The sequence below is a fragment of the Anopheles merus genome, chromosome 2L (genome assembly GCF_017562075.2).
Source record: "Anopheles merus strain MAF chromosome 2L, AmerM5.1, whole genome shotgun sequence".
Lineage (NCBI taxonomy): Eukaryota > Metazoa > Arthropoda > Insecta > Diptera > Culicidae > Anopheles > Anopheles merus.
The window spans coordinates 53,836,663-53,857,280 of NC_054083.1; the positions used below are offsets into that span (position 1 = coordinate 53,836,663).

Consider the following 20,618-nt stretch of genomic DNA (forward strand, 5'->3'; position numbering starts at 1 on the left):
TATTTATTCTTGTTAACATAATTACACATGTGGTGGCAATTTTAAAATTTAACATAACAATAACATAACATAATAAAATTTAGCAACACCATTTAAAAACATCGCATATTTCACAGTGGCATTCTCATGGCATGGGCATAGGCATTCACCTTAAGGGTGAAATGCTTTGTCAGTTGGGAATTTTGGCGACAGGCGGATTGCATATCTTTAGGCGCATTCGTTTAGGGGTGGTTTCGGAGAATGATGGCAGCGCAGCTAGTGGAGAGAAATATGCAATTCCGAGAAAATCGTTACATTGGGCATGGCTAAAGGAACTGATAGGGGCTGTTTATAAATTATACACCCATTTCAACCCTACTACTAATTGAATGTATTTGTATTATCGATTTATTTGTTAGCATCAAGTAAAAAAAGATTCTCTTTTACCTAAACAGCAAACAGAGGTTAACCCTGTACATTTTCATTGCACAAATGACATTACAACGAAAGGGCGAGTTCATGCAAACGTCGGGGTTGCTGTCAGAAGATCTGTCAGTGATCGGCACCGCTCCATTCCCAAGCAACATTCATTCATTGAATGAACCATACACAAATCACCTACATAAGGTATTTATTTATTTATTTTAGATAAAACATATATGCATTAAATGACGCACATCAAATTATAGTTTTTTAAGTATCAATCAAGTATTGTTCGAAATACCATCAAGGCTCTTCTGCCGAAAACCCCAAATAAACCAACCGAATTTGTTGGACCCTTATTCAACCTACAGCAAAGGGTTCATTTTCCGTGAACCGTGAACAGTCGTTCATCGTAGGACTGGCAGGGCCATTGGATCACTGCAGCATCAACGATCGTCAACAATAGCAGCAGAGCAGGAAAACAAAGCACACCTACATTTCCCTCGACTCATTCTGCTTTCGCGTTGCGCTCGTTGCGCTCGTTTCTTGTTTCTTCCAACTGCCGTAGTTCACCTGTTTGTTTTTGCGCGGTGGAAATCAAAACCCATGGAGTGCGTATGTTTGATTTAATTACACGGCGGAAGGTTTGTGCAAAACGCTCCACTGGAGGTGGTTGTTGTTGTTGTTGTGTAGATAAAGAAGTTATTGGGCGCGCGTGTGTGTGTGTATAGTGAATACGCGACTGTCGAACGCGTGACCCTTGTAGGCCGTTTTTTTCTTTCTTACATTCGCACCTTCCAACAGTGAGCAGTTAGTGAATAGGAATATTCCAGTGCACGGTGATCTTCGCCATACGTTCGTCGCGCAAACGCAGATGTAGTGAAATAGTGCTGTTGCGACATTCTGTGATTCCGTAGCTTCAGCGTTTTACCTCCAGCCAGGACGCTGTCTAATTCTGCCTCAGTGCCAGTGTGGTGTGCGTGGGCAATGTAGTAACCGATTCTAATCTACGTTTCGTTGAATATTGTTGCGCCCCCAGCCGTGCGCCGGAGGCACGAGCGGTGATACTGAGCTGTACTGTGCTGTGCTGTGCTGTGTGTGTGTGTTCTGGTTCTGGTGCGAGTGCTTTTCTAAATGCAATTTGCTACGGCAATCTCTAGCATCTCCCAAACCGTCTGGGAACAGTGGAAGTACAGTGAAGCAAGCACATCTTCAAATTGCCGTTCTAATAAGTAGTGCATGGATTTAGTGTGGCGCGTTTAGTGCTCGAAAGCCACACGCACACACAGACACACCTACAAACAGGAAAATAAAGTACGCCAACACGCACGCACGCATACTCCCCTGGTAGGGGGTGCTGCGAAAACGATGGATGTGGAATCGGACGGATCAGAACGGTGGGAGGATTTTTTCGGTAAGTACGATGCGTGTGATGTAAAATTTACATCGCCAACGTTCGATGCGTCACCGCCCCAAGTGCGATAGTGCAGTGCAAAGGGTGTAAAATTGAGCATTTAGAATCATATGAATCATTGCCGCATTGCCGCATTGCCGCTCTCGTAGTAGGCCTTGGCTGGATAGCTAGAAGCGCGAAGCAAAAACACGCTACTTGCTTGCTTGGCTTGGCCCCCTCGATGCACTAGACGAGCGAGGAGAGCGAAAGATGCACATTGTGCTTCGGTTGGTGAAGTGTGCCTGTGTCTCGCGGCCCTAGGCAACATCAGTTTGTGCCAAAGAGAAATAAAGAGAGAGAGTGAGAAGGAGAGACAAACGTTGGCGGCCGAGACGACGGTGAAACGATCGATCTCGTGCAGTATCTTTGTGGAGGGCCCTCAACTCCGCGGAGTTCTCTCCTCCCGGCCGGCCGAAACGGTGTCGACGAAACGCCGAATGGGGAAGAACGATCGTGCGCTCCTTTGCTTGCTGCTGCTGGTGGTGGTGCCGCCGGAATGTGTACCGTCCGTCCGTCCGTCCGACACCGTCTTCTGAAACTAAAAACCTGTTGAACTGAACCTTCCGCCTACTGCGATAGTCACCCTGCCTGCAGCCGCGCTCGCGCATCATCAAACCACCGCGAGATGTGCGCCGCGCGGTACGGTGCGCAACTTCGTTCGTGATCTCAATTTTTACAAACGGGCGCACTTTAACCAACCCACCCCGTAGGTGGTGGCACAGAGTGGACACCACCGACCAATTCTGGCGTCTTCGGTCCCATCGGTTGTGCTACCGGTGGTGACGACGATTGCGTTGCGTTGTGTTGTGTGTCCAGATTTGCTTTCCTGGATGGCTGCCTTCTTCACGCCCGACGCCCACCTCCACACGCGGCAAAAGGTAATCAGTAGTGTGGAGTTCAAAAACCGTCTGCCCCGAACCGTCTGACTGCGGAGAAGAGTCTGTGCAGAGAGAGAGAGAGAGAGAGGGAGAGTAGCGCGTACAGCAAGCAAACAAGGTCAGCCGGTCAGCCGGCTATAAATCGCGCATGATGCCTGCAATTAGTAAAAACCAGAGCCTACTGAGACGATGGCGACGATGATGAGCGGCTTACAACTATGCCGCGCACGATTGGTGGTGATTGACCAGCGCGTGGAGAGGGGAGGCCTCAAGATGCCGTCGTCCTTCGCCGGCAAATGATTGATCATCGCGCACCCTCTCTCGATTTACCAACTGTCGCCAGTTTCGCCAGGCTCCAGTAAAACCATCTGCCTCAAAATCTGTCGTTAGCTTACGAAAACAAAGCTTTAATTACGAACATTACATGGCGGTGTCCCCTTGGGATTGGGACATCTTTATGTGTTTTCGGTCGGCAAATGATCGAACGGCTCCAATCTTACTGCCTCGTGGATTAGCCAAACAAGGCTACATTAATCCCGCAAAATCGAGAGGAACACACACACACACACAAGTGGCGCTGTTGATGATGGACATCAAATCCACACCAAATGCTGTCTGAAATGCTTCTTATCTGTGGTCTTTTCTTTACTACTGTCTGGGAAAATTCAATTAATCATCGCAAATATTTATATTTTCCTATCGCTTCACTGGAGAGCGCCCATATCGCGCGTCCATATGAGCCAGTGGGGGGTTTCTTTTTCCTACGAAAACGCGCCCATCCACTCGAAAAAGGGGTTTATCGTCGTCGGACGGCAGTCGGAAATTGTTTGCTCCCGATCGTAGCGGACGGAAATCTTGAATCATTTTCGTTCGGTTGCGCTTTTCAAGAGGATCGCTTATCAGATGATTTGTGATTGCCGTACTTCCCGCTACCCCGAGACCGCATATCCACTTCACCTTTCCGGGGACAGGGGGACAGCCTTCCTGGTTACCTCTTTCGTGCGGTGTTACTGGGTGTGTTACCCGGACCTCCTATCGGGTGAATCGGGGCTTGTGGTACTTGTCAGGTTAACGTAACGTAGGTCTTGTTTGCGTTTCCTGGCGCGCTGATGTGTACGAAACCAATGTTCTCCTATCGTACGCGCCGAACACGACGAAAGCTGATAATGCGGGTTGTTCAGATTTTGGTCCGCAAGTGTCCGCCGCTCTCCCCACCCCACCCCGAACAAGGGACGGAGAGCCAACGATTACATAATGATTGTATTCTTTGTACCTTAGAAGCTTAAGATTGTTGGTTTTTGCCTGTAATTGCTAGTGTTCTGTGGCGGTGTTACATGACCTCCAAGTGAGGTAGTTAGTGTTTCCTCCTATATTCCTATACAACTAACAAATTAGTAGCCACCAACATGCACGAGCAAGGCCAACTTAAGGCAACGCACATGAACTCGGTCGGGTGTGGAAAATCACGCGGCTATCAAGAATGTCGTCGTTGTCGTCGTTCTGCGCCGCTTCGTTCCCCACACTGTCCCAAAAGCTGTCCAACGCAATCACATGTCTCCAACGGCTGCCGTGTGGTGATCTGTGCACAACGGAGCTGAACTCTACCGTGACGCTTGTACGCTGCGTAGAAGGAAGCCGCCCTCAGCCCAGAGCACGGTTGTTTATGCGTCTATTTCCGGTGACTTTGCGTACGTCCGGAAGTTCTGTCGCGCTGACTGTCGAAAAAATAGCATCCCCCACCTCGTCGCATCGTGGGATTTTGTAATATATTCAAACAAACTCGATGTCACAATATGGGGCCGTGGCCAATCCGGCATGAAGGAAAGCAACAGCAACATGGCTGCAAAAAAAAGGTGCAAGAAATGGTTATGATTAATTGGCATCTTGGCACCACCAACCACGTCGGGTGATGATCGGGCACGATGGAGGCATTATGCTAAATAAATGACACTCTAATTATGCTTGGGCGCGTGAAATCCATTACACCCCGCTCAGGGGCCTGTTTATCGCAGCAAGCCATGACCAAGCCAAGACGACGACGATGACGACGACGACGAACATTAAGCGATTAAAGTGTTGGAAAAGCCAGCGTGTGGCAAAGCGACAATCTTTCGATACAACAGTAGGCGCTCGTCACTTCTCTCGTCTCGTCGGTCGTCTACCCTGGGCCGAATGGCGAAGACGTGGACTTTTCCGTCCGTTCCGGCGCGATGCCAAACAGAACGGGTCACATGTAGGTAATGCATGCACAATCATAATCAGATTGTCGCGAGTATCCACACACACACACTTGCACATGCACACACACCGAACAGGCTTCGGATCTTCCGGAGTGAAATTATGCAAGCAGGCAGGCTCTGGCAGCACTGCTCACTGGCCAAAGTCCGCGTCAAGTCCGCCGCGCGTTGGTCAGCGCCGGAGCGCGTGGGTTGCATTGCAATAGGCGCCGCCATTGCCGCCAGGTTTCGCTGTGCTTTCGCTGCGGGCCCCTGTGGTCGATCGGCCAGCGATTAGAAGAAAGGGCTCTTTCTCTCCTTTCACCTCGCCGTGTAGGGTTTCAGGGCCGCGCGCACCGTCGCGTTGGTGTGTGGTGTGTGGTAGAGGCGGTCGTGGCTGCTGCTGCTGCTGTTGGCGGAGTTTCTCCTACCCCATCGATCGTGTGCATCTTGGCGCCAGGGGTTGGCACAAACGATACATTTATAGGACGCTGTTTAAAGTGATAAATAGCTCGCTTAATTGCAATGGCTCACTCGATGTTAACGCGGGAAAGGGAGAGGTTTTTTGCGCGAAACCCTATCGACGACTCGCGCCTGCCCGCCCGGTCAGTAATTGTTGGTTTTATGTTTATAGCTCAAGTTTAATTCGTTCAAACAGATCAATTTAGAAAATGAGCTCTACAAATGGACGAAGGGTCCACCTTACCAACAATCCACAACGATCAGTTCGATCGATCTTAATAGAACCCGTAATGTTGGTCCCCTCATCGTCACCTTTTTGGATTTTTTTCACATGACACACGATCAGTGCACCAACCAAAGCGAAAAGCGATTTGCCTTAATGGCCATGAATAGCAGATACTGACCTCGGGGCGGAGATGAAAACAGATGAACTTGATAACGCCGCCGCCCCGATCATACCGGGAATAGACCCGCGGGCCCTTGCGAACCTCAGCGGTGTCGAGCCAAAGTTATGGTAAATGACTCACGACCCAGGCATGCATATTCTATCTACACTGAACATGCAGAGGGGGGAGTAAATTCACGCCATCCGATTTTGTATGCATTCCCAGTTCCGTGCCGTACTCGAGGAGCCGCACAATTCAAAGTGGATTAAGATTGATGCAAACAGGCACGAAGCGGCCATATCGGCGTCGGTCTCCGTGGCGTGGTACTGCTGGCTGCTGGGGTCTGGGGACGTAGTGGTGTAGTGTTATGGTGTGCATGTGTGTTGCGAAAAAGCCCCACAGTCCTAGGGGAGGGGGACGACGGCACGTTCGATAAGTTTGTCGCGACAAGCGAACGTTCGTCGCCGCGTCGACCGTAGAGCGAACACAATCTGCGTCCACGAATGCGCGAATGCGTTCTACGTTGCAGCGCGAAGGCGGCTACTATCCCCTCATGTACCGGACGGAAGCGACGCTGGAAACATGTGATACATCGGGGTGATCGGCAGACACAGGGCAGCAATGGTAGCGGCAAAGGGCAAATCATCTACCTCGGCGGGGCGTACGTGTAGTAGTAGTAGTAGTGGTGGTGTTAGTTACCACGGCTCACCAATATGTCACCACCACGAGTCACCGCGGGAGGAGGGGGGTTCACGTGCACAAGTGTGCGGTTGAGCTTATTAGTTCCCTTGCTAGCACGGTGACGTACATTCCCTTGTGCACCGGAACGGAGGAATCGAAGGAAGAACGCTACACACACACTGGCACAAGGGGAATGAATCAAAACGAGCGAGTGCGGGTGTGTACCAGAGCATGAGGGTATTGTGTGTTTGGTTTTGCTTCCGCGCATTCGAACCAGCCGGTGCGCAACGTTAAATTGTTCAAACGTCGCCCTAACGATCGCGCGATCGCGCTTTGCGGAAGCAGGGGAGAGTGCTGACAGCAGAATGGATGCAAATGAAGCAGGGGAAGGGGGTGGGAGGAGAAGGTGCAATTTGAATGAATTCCGTTTGCACCACGACCACTACACCATCATCATCCCCTAAGTGCACGAGAGTTACATAGAGTGAGAGCGAGAGAGAGAGAGAGAGAGAGAGAGAGAGAGAGAGAGAGAGAGAGAGAGAGATAGAGAGAGAGAGAGAGAGAGAAAAGGAGAGCTAGAAAGTGAGCTTCAATACGGATTTGACCTCAGTCGCGCACCCTATTACTACTCGGCCTACTATGTACCTGCCCTAGGCAGGCTGAAAAAGGGTTTCGCAGGCGGCAAAAGAACAGCATGAAAGTGGAATGTTTTCTGATAAGACGTTTATTGGCGGTAAACATAAAACGAGAATCCAGTGCAACGCGGTACCAAGAACTACGTCAAATTCCGACGGCAGATTCTCGTTCGACGGACGCACAAAAGAAAAAACACAATAAAGCACAATCGATCGTGCAGTAGAAGCAGAATAAGAAGAAGAAGCAGAAGCCGCGAACTAAAGGTTAGGCATGCAAACTGCACCGAACCATGAAAATGTCAACCGTCTGCAGCTCCCCGGACGAAAGGAGGCCGGCTGAGAGGAGAACGAAGCATTACTCACAACTGCTTGCTGCTCCATCATTGGTTGCTATGATGGCTTTTGCCGCTTTGCCCTTATGGTGCTTGATCGAGATGCTTCAGACTCCAGAGGCAGCAGTGGTGGAGAAATTGAAGACCCTCCCCCTCTCCCTTCTCCTGCTTCTTCTTCTTCTTCTTCTTAAACTGTTGCAATCGAAAGTCACTCCCTAATTCCGGTTCTGATTCGCTGACCAGCGTCAGCGACCTTTCACCCTTTCTACAACGGAATGTGCTGTACCCCCTCCCCCGGGATCGATCACCTTACGCGAAGAGGGCTATCATGTGCTAATCCTTCTGGTCATGTTGAAAATTATAGTTAAAAGGTGCAGGGACAAAATTTACGATCCTCAATTTTTGACAACTTGTACTTACCGGGATGTATCGGGATGATGCTCTCTCTCTCTCTTTCGCAACTGCCACCACCATTAGATGGGGGTTAAAAGCATACATTCGTCATCGTCGCATCGGTTCGCATGATCGGTGGGCGAGCAGGAGGGTGAAAGTTGTGGTTTCGTTGCCGTCGTCGTTCTGAATGCTGAAGAATGCAGATTGTTGTCTTAAATGAAGCGTGATTTATCGTGTTTCGAAAGCTCCACTACTACTACTACTCTTTGCCTTTGCCGTTGTAAGATGAGTGCAAAGAATGTTGTGCAATGTTGGGCCCAAACACACAGACCACAAGAATGCACACTTTTCGGTTTGAATGGAGGGAAGCCCGAGACCCGTTATAGTTGCGTCTGTCTGAAGCTGGCTGTGTCTTGTGGGTTGCCATTCGGGGGTGAGAACGTTTTCCCTTTTAGCATGTTACTCTCGTGCAATTGTGCCATTGTGTGCCATTTGGCGGCGGCGGCTACGGCAATGGGGCCACACCGGGGGGAGGGTGCGGATGTGTCCTGTTGCAGCCCTGTTACAACAAGCGTCCCGTGGAGAATAAGTCACAATTCTGGGGCAAAAGTAAGAGGAGAATATCGTGCCAAAGTGGCATTCTGAAGCATATTGAAGTATTTTGCTAATGAAAGCACCCGAAACCATAGTCGTCGTCGATTGTTCTTGTTTGGAAGCAGCATAACTCACACGCACACACACACACCCTCCTTTCAAGGCTTTTTGGCTTGTCTCTGTCTGCGTGCGTGTGTGTGCGCTAGTACTTTGCATGTTGTATTCGCCCCAACACACTATCCGATACGTTGATAAGCGAATAAATCATCAGCACCATATGGGACCGCGCGCTCTGTTGGGGCGTCACACGATATGAGTTCACGTCGCGCCCAGCAGTCCAGAGTTGACGTTTTAGTTAGCGGCCGTGTCTCTGCGTGGCTGCGCCGTTCGCGTCCTCTCGTGGTCCTCTACACGAAGGTACAAACACACGTATGACCACATCATCAGGAACCTCCTCTCGGGTCGCCTATTGCCATCGCAGCAACTAGCAGTTAGTTGTCGTTGGCGCGAGTGCGAGTGACATCGCGTGACAACCCCAGGCAAAGGCTGTAGGGCTTTTGTTCCAGTTGTCCGCCCGGACCCCTCCCCTCGAAGGTAAATAGAGCTGCTAACTAGCTGGCTGAATAGGAACTTGCTTCGACGCGAGACTTGGTGTTGCTGTTGTGTGGTTTTGTTTTTTAACCTTCCTCCGCAGATTGTGTTTGTTGAGGATGGTTGATCGTGAAAAAAGTGCTAATCTTGCTTCCAGATCGCTAACTTGTTACCTAGAATACAAAACTTTACTCTGATTCATTTCAGACCGAAATAAACTTTTATGCGATGTTTTGAAACAGCTTTAACTGGGTTTTGGCCGTACACAAGACAAGGGACAATTCTCGCAAACGCCTCTGTATCTTATCGCTATCGCTGCCAACCGTACGGACGGACCACTACGACCGAGTTGGCTGTGATAGGTGTGTTCGTGCTGTATCTAAGCGCGTTGTAGCGAAGGGCAACCAACCAATGTCCCAAAGTGTGTGTCGAAGGTGGCGCTGCTAATGCACTCTGACAATGTAAGTGCCCCATCCTCAGTGTGATTGTCGGCGCGGTGCACAAGCTGTGCAACTTTACTTCTACCCCTTGCGCGGGGTAATCAATGCGCTATTACTTAGTTTAGTGCCGTACCGCGTGAGTCATTTGCGATTTGTTGTTTACTGTAATCAAATTTTAATATTCCTATCATGTATGTAAGTGAGTGTGTTTGTTTGTGTTTGTTTGTGTGTGTGTGTATGTGTGTATGTGCATTGCGTAAAAAAGGGGGTGTCCTCATAGTGTGCGCTTTCGTTATCGCCATCGCCTACTGAGGGGTGGGTAGTGTTGTGCTACTGTTGTCGTCGCAGTGTTGTGTGTGTGTGTGTCGGTCAATTGGCGTCAAAAACGACACGGATGTACATTTTGTCCCATTATGTAAAAAACAATCCTGCCTGCAGCCCCCGGCCGTTGCATGCATGGATGCGGAAGCGGACGTGTATGTTGCTGCGCTTCGTACGTTGATTTAATGAACTCGTTTTGCCCACACCACCTCTGTCCGCACCGTTTTGGCAGACGGACGGCACTTTCCATTGTCCCCGGTAAGAAGCTGAAACAGTTTCGGACAGTTTCGACAGCTGACTAATGAAAGGAAAGGCTTTTCGTCGTCGTCGTCGTCGTCGTCAGCGGACACCAGATGTGTAACCTGCTGGAGGTGTGTGTGTGTGTTTTGCCGATGCCCAATGGTTGCTTGACATGCTCTGGACATGACAGAAACACACGGTGAATTAGTTCATCGTTGCGGCACATATCAATCACCAGGCTGCTGGATCGTGCTGCGGCTTAAAGAAACGCCGCAAAGAAAGGTGCACCACGCCACGGCGCACGATCGAGCCCGAAACTGTCCCAGGTGATTGCTTGTTTGAGGGTTTGTTTGTTTTTTTTTTTCGGTGGTAGCGCTCTCTCACCAAAAGCGACAAGGATACTGGAGCGATAAAACCAACTTCACTCTCCTGCCTTATATGGTAGTTCACCAATTTATCATGCTCCCCAGCCAACTCGCGGCTCTTTTCGCGTCAATTTTTGACCTTCGAACATTGCCATTGAATGGAGACATCATCATCGTCATCATCATCATCATCGCCATTGGCTGGAAGATCAGGGTATGCATAAAGCTCTCTACATAATTGCCCTCTTCGCGACCACCCGTGTGTCCTTGCCCGTAGATGACAGTTAAGAGGAGAAGGTATGAGCGATGTTGCTAGCGAGGTGCCTGACGATCGAGCGGCGATCGTACGGCGGTTGTGTAATACCGTGACCATAGCCTGATTATCGCCGATAACACTTTCGTTATGGGACGCTTTTGATGAGGTTTCAAGAACGAACAAGATACTGCAGCATAAATCGTAAATGCGGCGGATTTTTGGTTTTTTGGTTTTGGTTTGTTTTGTCCACCCCAAAAGGGTACTGGGACAAATGGAAACCGGTTTAGCGCAATAAAATGATAACAATTAAAGTAAGCACACCGCACCGCACCGCGGTAACTACTCAAACCAATATGTTTCATCTGGCCTTGTGTGCAACTCTGTGCTCATATAATGTACAAAGAAACCCATTGCAGTTTGATGTTGGAGCACAATTTAAAGGACACGCACAGCTGTTGCCTTATTTGGAGAGCAGACAGAAGAAAGAAGAAGAAAAAGCTAACGAACGAGACCAAACTCCACTTTCCCATCTGGGTCTGTGTGGCGCCAAGAACACGCGTAAAGTGCGCGCGCGGTGGGTGAAATAGGACTCCCAAAAATTCACCCTCAACCTCTACCAGACTATGCCTTTTCCGACACGTGAACCGCTCAGAAGCCATTTTTAGCCGCCGATGGAAGCTGTGTGCATTTTTTCCCCACTTCATTAGTCTTTGATGGTGCTGATGATGATCGTCGTTTTCGGTGACTTGGTGCGTCTAATGATTACGAATAGCCACATAGCAGTTAGTGGTGGTGATGGTGGAGGATTTGTGCATAGAAAGTCCACTGAAGTTTTCCATGTGCGTCGTCGCCTCGCGGAGATGGATGGGCGCGATTTGTTCGAACCCACGGAACGGAATGTAATGATGAGTATTTTGAGATCATGGGAAGTGAAACGATCACTTCACGATCACTGCCCTTACCAGTGCGTGTGTGTGTGTGTATATGTCGGTGTGCGAGAGAGTATTAAATTTTTATGGTTAAAACAGTCCCTCAATCCCCCTGCCATGTTTAGTTTGCATTCGGTTGCCCAAAAGAGATTTTTATGCGTTTATTACGATTTTGCGTTGATTGATGGGATCTTCACTTTAACGCGCACTGTCCCGGACGCGCGAATCGAACGAGAAGCTTTTGCGATGCATCTTGCATTCCCCGTCTTGGGTTTGGGGTAATAACATGTCTGCTGCTGCAGGCACTGATGTGATGCACCACTGCACACACACACACACACTAAAACCGTGGTTTGGACGATACCATTATATGGCAAAAAACCATTAAAATGTAATCTATAAGTATGCATTTGCCCTCTCCCTAAAAAAAAAAACAGACGATCGACGACACTCGATGCAACACAAATATGGGAATGCATTCCTTTGTTTAATGGGACTAATGTTATGAGTATCGGAAAGAGTGCTCAAGCTTATATGTTGCTCACGGGGAAAACAATGTGAGTTTGGAGGAAAATCTCGAACCTTTCAAAAAAAAAAACTTTACATCAATTCGAAGTGTTCACTGCTCTATTGACTTATTGTCGACCATTGACGTATGGAATATTAAGAATCCATTAGTTTTGTAACGATTCTGAATGGGAAGCATTTAAAATGTCTTTTCAAAAGAGATGCAGATCATCCCATCAGAAGAAAAAGGGGATTTTTCCACCATGTGATCGTAGCCTCTCGAGTTCGAGAATAGTAGTTTCCCCGCAAGGGAGATCAGTCTCCTGCAGCACACAAATTCCTAGTGATCACCACTGAACCACGATAATGCACCGCACGTGCGCTTGTGGTGTCTGCTGTTGCTGTAAGAGAAAAAAAAAGTGGTAATATAATGCGCCCTCCTCTCGATCGTGATTCTTTTGCGTTTCGATGATGGCGCGATAGCGACACCGCCTGCCTCCCTTTTGAGTGTGGCTGTATGGCCCGTCCTTTCTGTCCACCTTCGCCCCAAAAACTCTGGATACCACTCGCGCATTATTGGGGAGGGACAGCTATTTTAAGCTTTGATGCTAAGAAAAACACTCCGTCACGAGAAAAGCATATGCTCCGATTCCTTAGATGTGCTGCGTGGTGGTCGATAGATCGGTTTTAGGGTGGTAGGAATGGAGAGAGAGAGAGAGAGAGAGAGAGAGAGAGAGAGAGAGAAGGACGGAGCGTCGGCGAGATTGAACATATATTATGCAAGTGTTGAAAGCAATCGCCCCCAGCATGGACAGTTGGACCACCATCAAAGAGGAACTGTCGCATTGTTTTCCTTATCGATGTACACGTACTCGCCTGCTTTGCAGTGAGCATTAAAATGAAAGTGTGTCGTTTTTACGCACCTTCAAGAGTGTAACGACTAGGAACAACCTTTTTTTTTTTTTTCATTGCTAGAAGCAGCTGGCAGCTCCCTGCCTGTATGGTTGAACAGTTTTTTCCCACTTCATTTAACATTTTGATAATCCTCATTTAATCGGTGTCGCGGGTTATAGTGCTTTTCTTTTTTTGGAGACACTTCCAAACTGCCTCGCCGCCACAACAGATTTTCGTCCATTAAAAGCCCCCGCAATGTGACATTATCCGTCAACGCCGCGGACCCGGGCCGGTCTGGTCGGTTTGAGTGGGATATGGGCGTGTGCAGCAAACTGCATGCATTTAACCGACATTGACATACACCCAGAAAACGTTACTGACACACACACACACGTGCGCGCATACGCAGAGTTCACGCAACAGGAACCGCTCGACTGCAGCGCACAGCACTGTACCGTCGTGCGCCTTCAGTGACACGCGGGCGGTATGTGGTCGCCGTTGCCGTCGTGATGGTCGGATTGCTTGGATGGTTGTGATGGTTTCACGTGGGAAGAAAGTGAATGAAATAAAACAAAAAGCGAAAAGAGTTGAGAAAGAAGGTTTTTTTTCCGCTCCTACTTTATTTTTGGGAATATAAATTTCCCTTCGATCAGCCGCAAAGGGACAAAACCCACCACAAGGGGGACAAACGACAGTGAGTGTTTCTTTAGTTGTTTTTTTTTTTGGTTTCTTCCTCCTACCCAACTTCCTCTCGAAGGGGCTTCCTTCGTATCCGACACCTAACAGATCGCCCAACAACAACCCCACACGAACGACGGAGAAAAGCTCGACGCCTTTGAGAATGAAGGTGTAAGAAAATTGTGTATAATGAATGTGACGTGTCTACAAAAATAAATATCAATAAAACGCCGAAAAACGCTTGTTTTTGGGCCTGTTCGTCTCACACTTCTCTCTCCATCACTCTTGTCTTGTCTTGTCTGGGGTTGGACCGGCTAAGCAAAGCGATAGGCGACATGAGAGAGGCGACAGGGAAATGTTGAAAGAAGCTACAAATTATACTGCGGCCCACATGTCTGACCACCCTTACCACCCACATAAGCACACACACACACACGGACCTAAGCAAACACCTAGAGCAGCAACGATCGATGACAGTCGATCGCTAATGCCGCACGTTCGAATTCGGCGTTGGTGGTGATAAGATCGACGGCGGATCGACGCTCTACACTCTGTTCAACTTATTGGATTGGTGTTGGGAAAATATACAGATTTATCAAACCTTTTGCCCGACGCAAAACCGAACCGGGTCTGGGATATGAAAAGAATGATTAACTCGCTGCACACCATAAACTACATCTGTTTGTTTATTTGCTTTGCAGGAAGCAGCACCGACATTGGCCCATCGGTACTGGGCTACTTGGATACTCTAGCCAATAACTTCAGCGAGGAAGCTAAGCAACTAGTCGAATCATCCAACAACAATAAACTGCAACTCCCGACTGCGACGGCGCCACCACCACCAGCACCATCTCCCGCGGTAGCGATCGTGCACCCGCTGCAAAGGGTTGCCGTCCATGTGATCAAGCACGATACAACATCCGCTGGTAGTGGCGACGGCGGCGTGTGTGAGGGTAGCGAGCACCAGCGAACAGTGGACGGTAGAGAATATCCCGCTCGCAGCAATCTTTTCAGGTCAGCAGGTCTGCCTCCATCCAGCACCGGCGAGCTAAACGCGGGAAGGGTTAAAAAGTTCTCCGATAAGTTCTTCAGTCTGGTATCGCCCAATGTGCAACGGATGGTGTCCAACACGACTGACGTGAACGGAACCACCACCAGCAGCAGCAGCAGCAGCATCAACGGCGTGGAATCATCCGTCTTCATCCGCAATCATGTCCAGTCGGCGTCCTTCAGTGCTGCGTCTAGTCGAAAACCTGGCAGACAGATGGGGACTACTATGCCGCTGCAAGTAACCGGTCACAGCCATAAGAATCTGCCGCTGTCCAAAAACATTGCCAAACTGACGCACGTGAACAGTGAGCTGATGATGGATCACTCTGTTGACGCCCCGATAGCGCCTGCCAGGTACAGGCAGCACCGAGAAGCCATGATTCGTGTGCCAGTTGGTCAGGAGGATAAGGAGGAGACCGTGGTCGATGGTAATGGAAACATTGCCACCGAAAAGCGTCGCCAGAATGCGCCAGCGGAAGAGCTACAGAACGTGTCCGCACTGCAGCTCAAGATTCGTTCTCTTACGGTGGAGCTAGAAAACGGTACAGATCCTACTACTACTACTAGTACTACCGGACCATCATCTTCAGCGGCCAGTCCCGTCCAAGCCAAAGAGATCGGAGACCCGGTGGACAGCGATGTTGTGCTGAGAGGCAACGCAGCAAACAGCGGCACCACTGTCGATAACGCGTTCGTAGAGAACTGTGTAGACCTGGTGGAGCATCGAAATACCGTGGTCGAGGCGTGCAATTTCTATCCCAACCTTGGCCGTACCGTGCCGCCGAGTCCGGACGATCGGCGCACCTTGGCAGAAGCACGGGCAAAGCTGCTCGATGCGAACAGCAACTGCAAAGCGGCCATTCCCGCCTCGCCCAAGCTGAACACGCGCATCGCCAACGAACAATCCACCTCTACGTCAACCCCAAGTTTGGACACTAGCGTCGGAAATGGTTCGCAATACTCTAGCAAAGCGTCGCTGCTGATCCCTCCCAACACACCCGTGCTTAGCTCGCGACCGCTGTCGGCCTCGTCCATCTGTTCCTACTCGTCCAGCACCAGTTCGTCCGGCTCGGAGCACCATCTGCCCGGTGGCAAGGGCAGCGCGCCCGGCTCCTATCAGGCCAGCGTGGAAAGTCTGGCCGATCACAGCGAACCCGAGCAGCACGGTGGCAACGTGCTGCTCCTGCGACACTGCGATGGAACTGAGCTGGCGCCGGGCACTGGTCCCGTCATCGGTATGACGATGTGCGAACGGGCCGTACGGGAAATTATCGATTCCGAGAGCAGCTACGTGAAGGATCTTGGTCAGGTTATTAGAGGGTAAGTTTTGAGCATAGAAAAACACACACCCGGAAACACACCCGTTTACAATTGATCTCTCGCCGTTTACAGCTATCTGGAGGATTGGAAAGAACGGGCCTGCCTGAAGCACGATCAGCTAAAGGTGTTGTTTAGCAACATTCAGGAAGTGTACGATTTCAACTTTAAGCTACTTAACCGACTGCGCGAAGCCAAAGGCGATCCGGTTACTATTTCCAACTGCTTCATCGATCTGCACGCCGAGTTCTGTTGCTACACTACCTACTGGTACGTTTGCTAGCAGCCACCCCCCGCTGCTTGCATTGTTGTGCATTATCATTTATCTCACATCAAACACTCACTTACGCCACCACCACCTCCTCTCATTCGCCTTGTTGCAGCACCAGCTATCCGGAAGCCATTTCCCTGCTAACAACGCTGCTGCAAGCGACGCACACGAACGCGCTGCTCGTTTCCACGCAGAAAATGCTCAAACACACACTGCCGCTGGGGTCGTACCTGCTCAAACCGGTGCAACGGATTCTGAAGTATCATCTGCTGCTGGATGTAAGTATGATCAGTGCAGGAATGTTGCGCGGTCGGATTAGTCAGTACGCGCAGCAAGATTGCGAAGCTGAAGGTCACACTTGGATTGATTGGAGATCGCGGCCGCGGACCGGGACGCTCGTTCGATTCAATCACTTACGATCATAAATCATTGCCATTAATGTACTCTACACCACACCCCTTACTTACCTAGCTCGGATCTACAAGAGCAGTTCCCGTTTTCATTTGTCATACTGGGCCGATCGCTCAGTAAAAGTGCACCTCTCTCTCTCTCTCTCTCACCCTTCGATCCTTTCTCTTTATCTGTATAGAATTTGCGCAAACACTGCAGCGACCAGCAAGTGGCATTGGCGCACGAGCTAATGAAGAAAGTCGCACACAACATCGATCAGGTGAAGACGAAGCTGGACCAGGCGCGGCTAGTGAAGGAGCTGGCGGGCATACTGGACGGTTGGCTCGGCCCGGACCTGTCCGTGTTGGGCGATCTGCTGCACGAAGGTCGTCTGCTGGAGCACAGCAAGCCGCGCATTGTGCTGCTCTTCCAAACCATGCTCATCATCGCGAAGCCAAAGGAGGACAAAAGGCTACAGTTTCGCGCTTACATACCGGTAGGTTCATTTAACGACGAATCATTTCCCCGCCCCCTCTCTCTCTCTCTCTCTCACACACACACACACACGCTCATCTCTTTCCGTTTGTTTGATTATGCAGTGCAAGAATTTAATGCTGGTCGAGCATCTTCCGGGCGAGCCGGTCTGCTTCCGCGTGATCCCGTTCGACGATCCCAAGGGAGCGCTCCAGCTTACGGCGCGCAATCGTGAGGAGAAGCGCATTTGGACGCAGCAAATTAAGAAAGCGATGCTGCAGCACTACTCCGACATACCGACGAGGGCGATGGAGTTGGTCCTGCAGCTCGGCGATGAAGATGGTTGGTAGTCGAAAGCCGAAAAGGCTTTTCTCCCGTTGCCCATCCATAGATTTCATGTTTCTTTCTTTCGCAGAACGCTTTACAGATAAGCAGTACTGGAAGCGGCCAGCGAACAATTCGCCCATCCCGGAGTACCTCGAACGGCGGCAGCAGTTTCGCCGCAGTGAGATGCGGATGCGATCGAAGAAGAATCTGCTCAAGAAGGATGCTAGTGCTGCTGCAGTTCCACCGTCGGTCAATGGCCTATCCGGGCCCTCGTTCCGATCGTACTCGAGCGACTTGGAAAGTGTCCCCCCTGCCGTGTCATCCTCCAACCAGCGCCACGAATCACCATCCAACGAGGACTGCAAGTGTGATGCGGTAAAGCGTCAAATGCAAGAGGAGATCATCAATCGTCCAGCAAAAGACGCAACGACGGCCGGCTCAAAGACCTCCCCACCACCACCAAAGCCCGCTCGCAGTCGGTCGGAAACGCGATGCGGACCGGCCGATGATGAGGAAGAGCGGCTGCTAAAGTCTTTGTACGAGCGAAGAAAGCTTTCGGCGCCCACAAAGCGTGGAGCAAAGATGAAGGAAAGCTTTGCTAGCATTCGCTCGTACAACAGCACCATGATACCGAAGCGTATCAGCGACATACGGAAGCGTCGACCGAAGACGCTAACAAGCAGTTCCACGTTCTACACGGATCTGGAGATAAGCAGCGAAACGAATGCGACGACGGATCACGAAACTGCCGACCCATCGATCGGCGATCATGCCGCGAGTGATGAGACGACGGTGGTGCAAACTGTCACAAAGGCGATGGAACAAGATTGCCAAACGGCTGCAAGCAGAGCGGAATCGTCGGCCGGTGGCGATGGTAGCAGTGGTATGGAACCGAAGAAGGATTGCGAAATCATCTCGCAGCTCATTCTGGATGTGGAGCAGTTCAATAAGGTTCTGAACAAACCGGTTACGAAGAAGAAGTCGTTCGATGCTTCTAGCTGCAGTCGTCCAACGACATTGCTCAGTTCGCAACGCAAACCCGAACCGCCGAGTACGGAGCCACCCTGTGATGAAGATGACGATGGGGGAGCGCAGGACGAAGAAAGTAAATTGCAAACTTCCACTGTCACCCTTTCCGGATCGGACGAAGCGGAACCGATCTACGAATCGTTGCTGCGTAACGTGCACGTACCGTACAAGTACGCTCCACCCTCGTTGGCAAGGCATTCGCTGCCCTGCGGCGAGGGTGGTTGCTCCAGCAGCAGCAATTCAGGTACGGGCTCGTGTCCGAAACTTCCCGACGATCTGGCCGTTCGAAGAACTCGCCCCGAATCGGACTATGTCACCCTGGCTTATTCGGAACTGGGCCTGCTGGAAGGCATTGCTGCGGAGGATGCGAGAAGTTTGCAGGTGAAATCCAGCAGCCAGCACATAACGCCACAGCTACTGCGTAACAGCGATACCAACATCAGTTACCATCGCGACAACAACGGGCAGCAGGGCAAAGAATCCGACGACGATGTGGAAAAGCTTGCGATGCATCATCATCATCAACCACCGACCTCACCATCATCGGGCGGTGATCTTAGTGCACAGGGGAGCGAGAAGGTCACTGTTGTTATGAAGCAGTCATTTCTCGAGCGCCAGGGAAGCTTGAGCATGAAGACTACGGCACAGAAAAGTATTTTGCAACGATTTATCTCCCTGCACTCGACGTCCTCATCGACCGGCGGTGGCACAATGGGCAGTGAGGGCAATCTGTTGCTACATTCGCTTCAGCGCAAACTGTCCGAGCCAAATGGTTCGGGCGGAGCAATCTACAAGCAGGGCAGCATGGACCTTGGCTCACGCATTGCACATCTTGACTATGCCGATCCGAGGACGCTCTTCTTTCCACCCTCGGCACCGTCCAGTGCGTCGTCCGTTACGACGCTTTCGATGGGTGGTAGTGGTCCCACCGTCAACCAGAACGTGCTCATCAACCGTGCATCGATGCAGTCGGCGAATGGTGGTAACGGTAGTAACGATGCGCAACAACGAGATTCGGTGCTGGCATCGAGCTCCTCCAGTGACAGTGTATGCGACGAACACGCCATTCCCGCTGGATCATCCATGAACACCACCACCACCACCATCGCGTACGACGATGACGATGACGAACGGTGCTGCTTCTATGAGCGAACGGTCGAAGAGTGCCTGGAGCATGATTTTCGCGATTCCGCCGTGTACAGTGGTGATGACAATGATCGTCAACAGCAGCAGCAGCGTGTGAATGGTGGTGGCATCGATCACCAGCATCTTTACGAAGCGCTCACACCCATTGCATCGCCACCGCGTGCCAAGCAACCAGGCGAGCAGGCGGCACCGAACGGTGGTGATTCGGGTGGTGGTCAGCAACGGAATTCGGCAGCACCACCACCGATCCCAGCGAAACCGGCACATCTGGGTCTGGTGAAGCGGCCTACTTCGGCTGTGTCAGCTACGTCGCTAACGTCGCCAACAAACCCAACAGCCACGACCGGCACAGGAAACAACAACAGTCGTGGCTGGGTGTTACAGCAAGTGCGAAGATTTCAGTAAAGATTTCAAACTAGTATTTTGGTAACCTGTATTACATGTTTTAGTGTAACAGCTGGTGGTGCTGAAACGCGCCCCACGTCTGAGAAAGAGAGCATCATAACGCCGTCTCTGTCGCGCGCTCTTTCTCTCGGAAGATGGCCAAAGAAATGTAATTTCGATCAATCTAATTGATGTAAACTGAAAGGAAACACACCTATTTTTCGCATCGGCCAGTGTGTTGGAACCGATCTTAAAATACCTTCGTGTGTGTGTGTGTTTTTGTTTTAGCACGATACACGATAGTAAACATATAAGTAGCAAGAATATAGAAGTGAGTCAGGCCGGATCCACATCGCCACACCTAGTTTAGGCAGAGCAAATGTGCGTGTGTGCAGTTTTGCAATATATTTATCTGTGTGCAGTTTTATCGTCTATTAGAGAAGCATTACTAACCATACGGCAGGCAAATTACCCCGCAATACAATAACCGTAGTGTGTAGTAGTAATGTAGTAGTGATTTCCTTTATGGCATGAATTTGCAGAAAACGGCGGATGGCAAACTGCTGCCATCTCTAGT

The 20,618-nt window shown here is 50.3% G+C and overlaps 1 protein-coding gene across 1 annotated transcript; it reads left to right on the forward strand.

Annotated features, from left to right (window-relative positions):
* Nucleotides 1-855: 855 nt before the first annotated feature.
* LOC121592498 lies at nucleotides 856-20,076 on the forward strand. The gene is made up of 7 exons (XM_041913995.1): nucleotides 856-1,816; nucleotides 14,355-16,023; nucleotides 16,096-16,290; nucleotides 16,404-16,569; nucleotides 16,881-17,177; nucleotides 17,281-17,497; nucleotides 17,571-20,076. Exons 1-7 carry the CDS (start codon nucleotides 1,771-1,773, stop codon nucleotides 20,060-20,062), a joined length of 5,082 nt encoding a protein of 1,693 aa, XP_041769929.1. The 5' UTR covers nucleotides 856-1,770; the 3' UTR covers nucleotides 20,063-20,076.
* The last annotated feature ends 542 nt before the right edge of the window (nucleotides 20,077-20,618 follow it).